At 33.2% G+C, this 12,489-nt stretch overlaps 1 protein-coding gene across 1 annotated transcript in view; it reads right to left on the bottom strand.

Moving 5' to 3' along the window:
* The window catches only part of LOC120773774 (integrin alpha-PS1), a 93,266-nt gene extending 82,407 nt beyond the window's left edge, over positions 1–10,859 (bottom strand). Inside the window, exon 1 of the mRNA XM_040102857.1 lies at positions 10,753–10,859. Coding sequence (XP_039958791.1) covers positions 10,753–10,859 — 107 coding nt within the window. The remainder of the gene's footprint in view (positions 1–10,752) is intronic.
* Between the last annotated feature and the right edge of the window lie 1,630 nt (positions 10,860–12,489).

The raw sequence follows: 12,489 nt of genomic DNA, 5'->3' as shown, positions 1-12,489 counted from the left end.
ACTTCCTCATATATATTTACATATTTAACGGGTGATCCAATTAGAGGTACTTTTTTCAGTAGCCTTTTTTTGGCAGATCACATCACCCAGTGAAGAAAATATACCAGCCGAAGCTGCGAGTGCACACGAAGATCGAGAAGAATCGATTCGACGCCGTTCGCAGCAACTCGGACTGACGTATGGAACGACTTGGCGCATTTTACGTCGAGATCTTAATAAATTGAAAGCGTACAAAATACAGCTTTGCCAGAATTGAAGCTGCTTGACCTTCTCAAGCGACTTCGCTTCGCTCTATGGGCTCTTGAAAAGTTTAAAGAAGATCCGATGTTTTATAGCCAAATTTTGTTCAGCCATTTCTGGCTCTATGAGCATGTAAATAAGCAAAATTACTGCACTGAAGAGATTCACGAGCTGCCATTTTATCCAAAAAAGATAATCTTCAAAAAATAAATGCCAAGGGATGTTTTTTTGGTTGATAATAAACCTTTTCCATTAAAATTTGAAATTTCTGTGTTTTTTTTCTTTAAGAAAGTAGGAAACCTCGAAATGGATCACCCTTTACATTTATATATGTCGTCCTTATAATATTTTGGTCGTTTTCTAATTTATTCCCACCCTGTAAATAGCTTCATTAAAGTCATGTCAATAAGAAATTGTAAGCAGGAAATGTTAACTTTCCAGGCTTTGTACTGTCAGTGGTGAACTGACAGCATAATTATTTCGCAGAAGAAAAGCTCAAAACATTGCACAACTTTTTAGTACATAAACAATGTTGGAAAGGCGCTTGTAATAATAGTTTCATAAAAGACTTACGAAAAGGCAATAATAATCGAAATATAGGCAACTTGATCACTATTGATAGCGCTGAGTCACTTGCGGGCCATATATGGCAAAATAATGCAGAATTTCAAATAAAAAGATCCTAAATCGATTATTTCTTTTGTAGTGAGAGCCTCAAGAAAATACCTAATGTTACCGTCTTAATAAACATCATTTTTTTAAAGAAAGCTACTGAATTTAAGAATAAATAAAAGCTGTTCTGTTTTCTATTTTTAATAAATTGAATTATTATCTTTATTTCGGTGTATGAATGTTGCCAATACCGTTAGTAGAAAAAAAGTTGTAAGGACCTTTAGTCGCATTCAGTAAACATGTTGACGGTTTGTTCCTCACTGTATGTATATCAAAAACAATATTTCCTTTAAATCCAGCTGGAGCGCAGAACCAAAATCGATCAGCGCGGCATCTACCATACGTCGGCAGGAAGTTTTCGGATGTCCGTAAACCCTTGTGGGCTCTGTAAACCTCAACAATATTTTTGCGTAGCCATCAATTTGGACAATTGTCCGCGTTTGATGGCTAGTTCATAGGTAGTTTGTTGGTTTTTCAGTAAAATTTTGGTTTACTAGATCCTTAATATTCCTTTACAAAAGACTTCAGTGTGCGTAGCAACAATTTTATAATAAATTTATAAGATTACCATCGAGTCATACTGAAATTAAAAATATAAAGTATGGTACGACTTGTGATAGATTTCGAGGAGCAAATGCCAGTACGCAAAATAAAAATTGAAAGAGGTTCCGTATCAGGCCGACATGATCAAGCTTTAAAAGAGCAATTAAATTATAAAATATTTTTTTTAGCACTAAAGTCTTTAAAATCTTTCACAATCCAACGTTAAGGAACGAAATTTACGTTTTCAATAATCAATCGCGGAATTACTTTGAAAATCTGATTAACTTTATATTGACTACCTATTGGATGATCACAACTCTAATACTATTTTCTCATAAATAAATTTCTTTCGTTTCAAATGAGATTTGAAGGCTAAACCCACAAAGTGGCAGTCATACAAGTATATTCAAGAAATTAGCGACCACAAGTTAAACCCATCAAAGAAAACTATTGAAAATGTTATGGCATAAGCGTATTATTATCTTGACACAGAGCGTAAATAATCTTTAAGCGTATGGCCACTTTATTGCAATCACTTTGACAGCTTGTTTGATTGATATCCCTCTAGGAAGTTCTAGACCAATAAAATAATTCCTTTGTAAGAGTGAAGAAGATATCGACTTCTAGGTTTCAAAGTACAAATGTCATGAAATTCTGAACAATCGATAAAGATAGCAGAGTCTAACGCACCAGTCGACATATAGATGGCGCCATCAGGCGGCACTAGATTTAAAAAGTCCTATTTACTTTGGAACGCAACTTGTAGTTCACTCTCAGAAAAAAAAATTTCAGAACTACAATATTTGAGGCAGACAAAGATCTATGCAGTAGTTGGGCAGGCCACGTATTGGGAAGACTTCAGTTTACAAGCCAAAAATATCAGACATGGAACTGAGACAAAAAAATGCTAAATAAAAAAATATATACTATAAAATCAAGAAGATTAATGAACAAAGTATATACCTAGAAAATCTTTGCTAATAAAATGAGCATTATTCCATAGTCGTAAGCAGCTTCAAGGAATATACTTAAAGACATACGAATATAAGGCGTTGGATGTCTAAATAAACACTAACAGTAAATCAACGTTCAGTATTAAAATTACAAGCGCAGATTTATCAGCAGACCGATAAGAAGACGTGACAGAAACACGAAACTGTAACGATGTTTGTATCGACGGTGAAAAATGTGTGTGGTTCGCAAGCAGAAAACTGGTAAGTTACATGTGACTTAATACAGCCTAATGCATGTACAAGGTAAAATACAAGGAAAAGTACATGCATGTAAGCAAATTAGAAGAAGTTAGGCACATATGCGGGCACTTAATCCAAAGCTTATGCGAAAAGAGCCGAAAGGTGTTCCACGAAACACGATAATTTCGACCACAAAACCACTTTGCAGTGCGGTTGAAAAAGTAGAGAGCCGGCGGAAAATGTGAGCCAGCAGCTGGCTTGGATGCCGCAGCGACATATTGGCCAGCAAAACCAGCGCTTTTCACTGCCAGACCACATTGAGTGATCTTCTTTCTTACTATTACTTGCCTCATGCAAATCAATAAATCAATGAAATTGTGGTAGAAACAAAAAGCCTCGAGCGCCTGACAAATGCCACTAACGAACAAGAGCACAGCAAACCAAAGAGCGAAAGGCAACAGAAACTGAATGAATATGGCTTTGAAATGCGCAGACTGGTTGAGAAAAATTGCCATTGGTGTCCAATGACAAATTGCCTGTAGCCTAAGTGAAAATTAACATACTCGCTGGAGCACCCAGGACTGGAGCCTCACAAGCAGTGGTTGCAAAAACGAGAACTAGAAGAAGGGCAGCATTTAGAAAGCCAATGTAGACGCGGCTGCGTGCGTGAAATGTTGTTGCAGCATGCGTATGTAAATGAAAACCACAATGCTTATATCAGCAATGAGATCACAGCGATCGCACGTATTGCTGGGTTGGCAGAAAACAGCGAAAAACGCAATGTTATACATATCTACTCGTGCGCGAATTCCACATTAACAGACGTTCAAAGTGCATTGACGGTCTCAAATTGGCGCACTCATTGGTTACGCTCCTGCAACAGATATGCGTAGACGAATCGATTGATCGTATAACGTTTTTGTTGCCCGCAACATAGCTGGTAAATATGCTGGGATTATGAACATATAAGCAACAGTGGGCAAAAGGTAATATTTTCGGAAGCAAAATAGCTTTTCTGTAAAGTATTGACAGTAAGCAAAAGTAAAGGAGAAGAAGATAAATTGATGAAGATAGTTTTCAATTTACAATGATGACACGCCTAAATCTAGGCAACGCTTTGCTTTAAATTAAAAAAAAACAAATTCTGCAAAATATTGGGTCTAGAAATATTAGACAGCTGTAGATGGTTCGAGATAATTTTCAATATTCAATGGAGGCAAGCCTAAAAATAGGCAACGCTTTGCTTAAACAACAATTTCTGTATAATATTGTTAGTAGAACAGCTTGAACAAGTGTAGATGGTTCGAGATAATTTTCAATATTCAATGATGACACGCCTAAATGTAGGCAACGCTTTGCTTAAAATTTAAAAAAAAACTCTGTAAAATATAGGCTATAGAAATATTGAGCAGTTGTAGATTGTTCGAGACAATTTGCAATATTCAACGCTGATACGCCTAAGTATAGGCAATGGTTTGTATAATATTTCTTCACAATTATTTCTTAGTCCAACTTGCTTATTATGAATACTATACTGAAGACAACAACAAATAATATAAAAACCAGCGTAGAAAACGTATTGACTTTACTAATGCAAAATATTTTTTTGGTAGAGTGTTGACTGCGGAAATATTGCACTGCTAAAGTTTGTTCGCGATAATTTTCAATATTTATTGATAACACGCCTAAATATTGACTCTTTGCTTAAATTTTTTTTCTTACATTTTCAATAAAGAATAATACTGAAGACTCGCACACATATTCGAAGAAGTCTTATACCTTAATATAAGATAACGGTATACAAAATGAAGTCACTTTATTGAAGCGAAATTTGGTTTTGAAAAATTATTGACGACATTATGTCCCTATAGATTATTTGAGAGTTTTTCCAAAACTTACTGATCACACTCCTAAATGTAGGCAACGTTATATTGAAAATCTCTCTTTCTTTGCTACTGAGACCAATTTTAAACAAGGGACTGAAAATACTAAGTTCACACTTCTACAGATATTTTTAGTTGCCTCATAACTTATTATAAGACAGGTATATACCATATGACACTTCTTGATTAATCATTTGCCATTCAATAGGTTGGCAGCTAATTTTATTAACTTGAAGATGTATTATTTTCAGTCTGTTTTGTAGTGGTCCTTACGTAAGTGAAAAAAATTGGTTGTTATAAGCTACAACCACTGGAAGTTGTCAGATCAAAGTGTTAAATAACAAAATTTTCATTAAATTTAAATTTCGTGATGCGCCTAAAGGTAGGCCTCATCTATTACATTTAATATCTTTTCATATCACACAGCAACAACTGCATATATTTAGGCTGATATTAAATGAGCCCAAAATAACAAAAATAATAAGTAATAAGCTCCACTTTCCTTTTGAAGAAAAGCTTAGCTGATGGAGAAAAATGTTAACTAAATAAGATAGTTGAAAAATAAATTTATTTTCCATTTATTTTGAATCACTGTACAGTAAAATACGCGCATCTGCGTCGTTTGCCACTAGGAAACCGCTAAAACCACTGTCGAACAATAAAAGCCCCAACAGTAAAAGCGTGTATATACTACATATATAAAGAACGAACGCAACGAGTGTTGGTGGGCCTACGAGCAAAGTGAGATTTATGGAGCAACTTTTTATCGTTGCAGGCAAATCACAACGCGCAGCAAACGACCAAAGCATCATTGCAATTGAATGCTGTGGCGAAGGTTCGCACACAACATCAGAGATGATCAGCGCAGATCAGTGAAGATCTTAAGCAAATCAAGCGAAATGGAGAATTTTGCAATTTAAAAAGTGTGCAAGGAAGGAAAAGCAATAAGTGCAAAAGAAAAATAAATATTTTTTACAACAAAAGCATCAATACTTTGCTCGTTAGGATCATGAAGTCTTTTTGTATTTTTTGTATTTCACTTCGCAACTACAGTGTGCAATATGCGATGGAAAGCAGCTCCAGAAAATAAACAAAATCGCTTATTGCGCGGCTTCTCGGCGAAAAGTCTGCCTGAAAATCATAATTTTATTACAACTTTGTAAACAAATAGGCGCTGCGAAAATAATCTAGATGCAATGTGGCGGCATTTGAGGATGACGGTACACATAGTATATATAAATGTGTATATGTAGTTAAGTGGCGATCGAAAATCAACAAAAAGTGTAGAGGGTGGAGGTTGGCTGAAGCATAAAGGGCCTACATGCTGTGATGGGCGTAAAACAGATTTCAATTATTTATTTATTTATGCAACGATTGCTGTTTGCTATACATAATTTTCATTTTATTTTTTTGTAGTTAATATTGCGCTGCGGTTGTTGTTGTAACTCGCCTGCGCGCACATGTTGCTGGCATGTCTGTAAGTGTTGTTGCTATGATGGAACCAACTGCACTTTATTGTCAGTTGTTGTGAGTTTATTAGCCTCGTGATGTCAGTGGTTGCTTATACAAGTATAAACACATACATACATATATGTATATATATTTATACCCTGAATAGGATATACCAAATTTGTCTCAAAATTTAATATATTTTAAAAGGAAAGGAAGGAAACTCGGAAATCCTGTAGAGTATATTTACTAATGATCAACGAGACGAGTTCAGTCGATTTGCCTATGTTCGACTATCTGTGAGTATATTAGGGGTAACATGGGTTTACAGGTTTCAAAAAGCCGAATTTTTTTAATGTCTTATTAAATTTTACAACACCTCTAAAATATTGTCCTAAGTTTTCAAGTTGATCCAAGTAAAACTTTTCGAGATACTGCCTTGAGAACTTGTGCGCTCGCGGCTAGCTAGACTAAGTGCGCCGTCTTGAAACGCGTTTTCCTCTAAATTGTGTTTTTGAAGTCGGTTGACAAGATTTATTGAGAACTACTCAACGGATCTCCATGGAATTTTACACAGACCTTTAAGATCGGACAGCTATAGCACAAAGCTGCCATATATAGTAAATTGATGGATCAAATGATATCTTTATAATTTTTTTCCTTATTATTAATCTTAAGAAGGATTGAAAATGGTTAATACTATATATCAAGCAACGTGGTCAGAAAGAACTAACGAAACTTTGTACGTTGAAAGCAAACCATTGACCAGTTACGTTTTCATATTTACTTTCACATATAGCTGTTATAAGAAATACACCTGTGAAGGGTATTATGATTCGATATTATCAAATTTGACGTTTTCTCTTATTTTATTTTTATATTTTACTTTCTTGCCTCTTTTATTCCTGAAAAATTTGTAAGATGTTTGCAAATTATTTCATTGTTATCGTTGACTACTTCTATTTTCATCTAAATTTCTTATTTTCTCTTTCGTTATTCAAATTTTGCGTTTATGCCTCGAAAATTTAATGGATTCTTCATTTGCCGTATCATAATATTTGCTATGAGGACCTCATAACATCTGTTCGAAATATGTATGCTATTGTTGTTCGTGAGAGTTTAGGCTATATCATGCATGTATTTGATCTTGGAATGGATATTTTTTATTTTCATTGATATTTTTTGTAACTCTTACATTTGTTCGTCGAGTTTTCAAACTAATTTTCAATTTTACAAGTATTTTGATTTTAAGTACTTAAAAAAGTCTTATTCTACTGAAACGAGTGTTTCAGCGAATGATTCTTGGGTTCAGATGTCTGCCTAAATAAATTAGCACAGTCATCTATGAATAGAAAATGTGATTTTACAAATATTTTTTGTTGAAAAAAAATGTTGCTTCCACAAGAGTACTTTTTATGGCGTCAGAACATCTAATAAGTATTTTCATATTTTAGCGAGCGAACTTGGGTTCAAATCTCTGCTTAAATAAATTAGGACAGTCATCTGACAATAGAAAATATAATTCTACAAATATTTTGTCTTACAAAAAGTTTATTGTTTCCAAAAAACTAATTGTAATGCTTCTAAACAGGATTAGTGTTAAGGGAACAGTGCTTTAATGATTTTGATTCTAACAGGAAAGAGAAAAAATTTAAAAAAAATTTTTTTCGATAAAAAATTTTAAGAAAAATGTAAAAAAAAAAAATTAGAAACCTGGTTAAACAAAATGCGTCCAAAGATAACTTCTTCATTGGGAGTATGTTCTATAAATAATGAAATATGTTTTTGGTGTCGAATAAATCTATAATTTATAAAGAAATATTTTGCCAAATGAGCAAAAAAAAAAAATATAGCAGAAGCGAAAAACTGAATTCTGATAACATAATTATGTAAGTTCAGTTTTTATGCGGCGTTATTTGAAGTGTTGCTTGCAGCCAAACTAAAATTTTGCAACATTTACAAAACAAAACCAACAAAAAAATGGCGATAAGCCTCTTCCTCCATCTTTTATATGCAGTTATTAAATGAAGCATCTCATTGAAATCATAAATAATTGCAGCGCGTTTATTTACGCCTTTTTGGGTCACAACCCACTACCACAGAGTACAGTTAAAGCCCAAAACGATGCCGCACTAGCCACACATACACATGCTACATATGTATATATAATGTGTGTGTGTATGTATAATTGAAGCGACTGTTGCAAACTGCATGCTGCATGCGGCACGTTTCGCATTGCGTAGGTGTCGCGCTAAGTCATAACTAAACGTGACTTCTCACCTTAGCTGCAGACGCGGCCGCAAATTTGATTGCGTTGTGTAGCGGAAAAGAGAAAATTCATAAAGACATAAAACAAAAATCATAAAATCACAGCCATAAACATAAAATATATATAGAAATATAAAGAAATAATAAGCTAACGGATATAAAAAATGGCAACCAATACTAATAAAAACTCTAAAAATAAATATAAAAAAACAACAAAAATAAAAATTAACGGAGGTAGTAAAAAATAAGTTTATAACTGTAATGAGAAAAAAAAATAAAATTTATCTATGTACATATAACCGACAACAACAACACTTCCGCGCTACCGCGCTACAACACGCTATCTTCCTGCATGGGTTGAAAATAAAAGTAAGCGTTTGCACACGCTTTCTTAAAGATTCTGCTTTGAAGTAAAACAATATTAGTTGCCACCAAATGTTGCACAGTTCACGCTGCATTGGCAGCACTGCGTGTCTGTGACCAATATGCCGAAATTGCGCAATCTAATGAACGTAAAAGCAAGATGCCTCGTGCAATAAACATACAGCAACAATATTCATATACAAAAACAATGACTTTTTAGTTTATTTCGTTTTTAACTGTTTTGTTCCTGTGCAACTCAAATAAAAAAGTGTCGTAATTTCATATTTAAAGCAAATCAAAAGGCTCAAACTGTCGCATAAAAAGTCAGTTCCATTTTTATGTGTGGGAGACGCAACCAGAGCACGTCGTCGGAACCTGGTGGTGCAAGCTGCTCGTGGCACCGTTGCGCATGCGCTGAGCTGAAGCGTTGGCGCTCAGCGCGATTTTCGCAATTTACGGCGACGCGTGGTGTGTTGCAAGGCGGCCAAGTGCGTGGTAGCTACAATCCTTGAGTGGATAAGCTTCGATAGAATAAGAAGGATGTGCAGTTAAGGGGTATGGGAGTAGAAATTCATAGAAAATATATAAGGGAATATAGTGAAATTAAGAAACAAGAAAAAATGCTAGAGAAATCAATATTATTGATAATAGTAAGATCATTACGAAATCATGTGAGCTTTCACAGGTAAAAACTTTATTGATATTATGTTAAATTATTACGAAAATGTACTGAAAACTATGCTAATCAAATATATTTGGTCAGAAGATTAAGAGAAATAGAAGTGGGCGAAAGCTTTTAAGCTATCATCCGTAAAAGCTCATACATATTTACCTCAAATAATAATACAGAATAAATTGAAGACAAATCAATATTATTGACAAGAGTACGGTCATTAAGAAATCCTGTGAGCTTTCATAGGTGCAAGATTTATTGCTGTTATATTAAAATAGTACTGAAATGTGTTGAAAATTGTGCTAATCAAATATTTTTGATTGGAAGAATTAAAAAAATAAAAGTGGGCGAAAGCTTTTAAGATTTCGTACATAAAAGCTTGCACATATGTACCTCAAATAATAATACAGAATAAATTGATGCAAAATCGATATTACTTATAAGAGGGCGGTCATTAAGAAATCCTGTGAGCTTTCATAGGTAAAAGCTTTATAGATATTATATTAAAGAAGTACTAAAATTTATGCTAATCAAATATATTTATTTGGTCCGAAGTATAAGAATTGATCGAAAGCTTTTAAGCTTTCATACGTAAAAGCTCGCGCATGTCTACCTCAAATATTTATATTATACACTTTACTGCGAAAAATAATTGTGAAATAAATGTGTTCAAAATCTTTTAAGCTTTCAAGCGTGAAAGCTCACATACAGCTACTTTATACTTATATTTACATAATATATTATATAGCCGTTTCGTATAAAGAATTTACTAGGCTGAAATAGCCAAAGGAATACTAATTTTATAATTGCTTTCTAAGTATCACTCTAGGTGTATCTCGCGGAGATCTCCATTGAAACCGATTAAAAAATAAAAAAAATAGTAAAAATTCATTAACTAAATGAATCTTTCATATCACCAAAACAAACAAAGAACCTTTGCTGCATTTTTTACTTTTTTTCTATTTTATTTGCTCCATTGAAGCGCATCAAATTAATTGTGTTGCTCCAATAGCTACTCGAGAGGGCGTGCGACGCGCGCGGTTTGTCAGTGGCTAAAAGTGATGAGGGGCTGTTACAGCACATTATTTGGTAGTTGACGTGATTTGCATATTTGAAAAGCGATTGATTTTCGAAAAACTCAAACGACAACAAAGAGATTTGTCGACTGCTTTGTTTTGAGTTTTGTTGACGCTGTGTGTGGGCGTACGCGTTGTGCCGCCTGCATCATATAACCGCTTTTGGAAAAAAAACCTTAAACGCTTTGTTGCTGAATTTAGTTAAGAAGAATAATAATTAATTACTCGCTTATTTAGGCTAATGTGCTTTATGCAAGACAAATCATTAAACATTTTATGCCCCATTGAATTCTTAATTTTTTTCTGTCTTCTGTAGCTTTCAAGTGGCTTTAGTTTAGTTTCTTTGTTTATAGGTTTTTTTCTTTTTTTATAGACAACTTTCGCTGTTTTACCGTTGCAACAGGTTTATCACCGCCTCGTTCTTTTCATTGCCCGCCTTGGGTTGCGTGACGCTGCCGTGTTGCGTTTGGGGTTTTTGCTGCAAGTCGTTAGCCAGCATAGTTGTAATGCAACCCACGCACGGTAGTAAAGTGACATTTTTAAAATGCCATTAAATAATTTTCGGAAATCGTGCAACAGTTTTTAATTACCTTTTGAATGTTTATTGCTTTTTACGGGGAAATTTTCTTTTCATGCTTTGGAGACATGATGAGAAAACTTATTGAAACTCATGAAAATTAGAGACATGCTGGGACAATTTGTTGAACTCCGTTAAAGCACAGTTAGGCGAAATAAAATGATTTAATAGCTTTCCGGAGATGTGTTTAATGGAAGAAAAAGTCTAGACATTTTATCTTTTTATGATATATTTGAGTTCCGTTTCCAAAAATATGCGTTAAAAATATTGTATGATAAAAAGCCTCCAAATAACTATATCCCTTAGTAATTAATGCAGAATCGGTCAGTTTTAAACGTTCAAGTTTTGAAAGGAAATATAGACATCTTTCATTAATAAAACAAATAAAAGCTTTATCTCGAATAACCTATGTATATAAAAGCGTAACGAAATATGCAACAAAAACAGATTGAACAAAGTTTAAAGAGTGCTTTCATAAAAACAGCTTTCAAGTTCAAATATAAAAAAATTTAAAAGCTTTTCAAAACCAGCTTTGATCTTCAAATAAAATAATATATTCTGAAAGTTGTGTTAAGAAATCGTAAGAGCTTTCGCTAAAAGCTGTATTTAACGTAGGTATATACTGTGTACAGACCAATTTACTCAACAATTAACTCAACTTGAAAACAGAATTAATATATTAAAAATATACATTATAAAAATCGTTTGAGCTTTAACAGAAAAAGCTTTTATGTCAAAATTGATTGTACAAATATCCAGTTGTACTCAAGGTTATTCAAAAGAAAGCAATTAAATCAAAATGAAATAAAAGCTATCAAAAATTTAGAAGCTTTCATAAGTGAAAGCTTTTATATTTAACCTTTATTTACCTATTACCCTTCCTATTAACATATTCATTTTTGATATTACATGAGAAAACAGCTTTACAAAAAATTTAATAATTTTAAATAAACCAATTTGGCCGAAATCAATGGAAAGAAAAGTCACCGAAAGCTTTTAAGCTTTAGTTAGTGGAAACTTATAAATTTTTATCTTCAACTTTAACTTTCTTTTTCTTCTGACGCCTAATATATAAAAAATTATCATTATAGAAATCGCATGAGCTTTCATTGAAAAAAGTTGTTATTAAAAATATTATTATACAAATAACTAATTGTACTCAAAGTTATTTAAAAAAACCAATTTCACCGACATCAATGAAAGTAAAAGTTACCGAAAGCTTTTACGCTTTTATAAGTGAAAGCTTATACATTTTTATCTTCAAGTTCATTTATTTATTTCTCTGGCGCTTAACTTGTTAAAAATAAACATTATAAAAAACGCATGAGCTTTCATAGGAAAAAGCTTTTATTGCAAATATTATTATACAAATACCAAATTGTACACAAAGTTATTTAAAAGAAACCGATTCGACCGAAATTAATGAAAATAAAAGTCACCGAAACCTTTTAAGCTTTCATAAATGGAAGCTTTCATAGGAAAAAGCTTCATAAAAAATGAAGTTATTTTAAACAAACTAATTTGGTCGAAATCAATGAATAGAAAAGTTTCC

This window comes from Bactrocera tryoni, chromosome 4, assembly GCF_016617805.1.
Source record: "Bactrocera tryoni isolate S06 chromosome 4, CSIRO_BtryS06_freeze2, whole genome shotgun sequence".
NCBI lineage: Eukaryota > Metazoa > Arthropoda > Insecta > Diptera > Tephritidae > Bactrocera > Bactrocera tryoni.
This window is presented reverse-complemented; position numbering and strand designations above follow the sequence as displayed.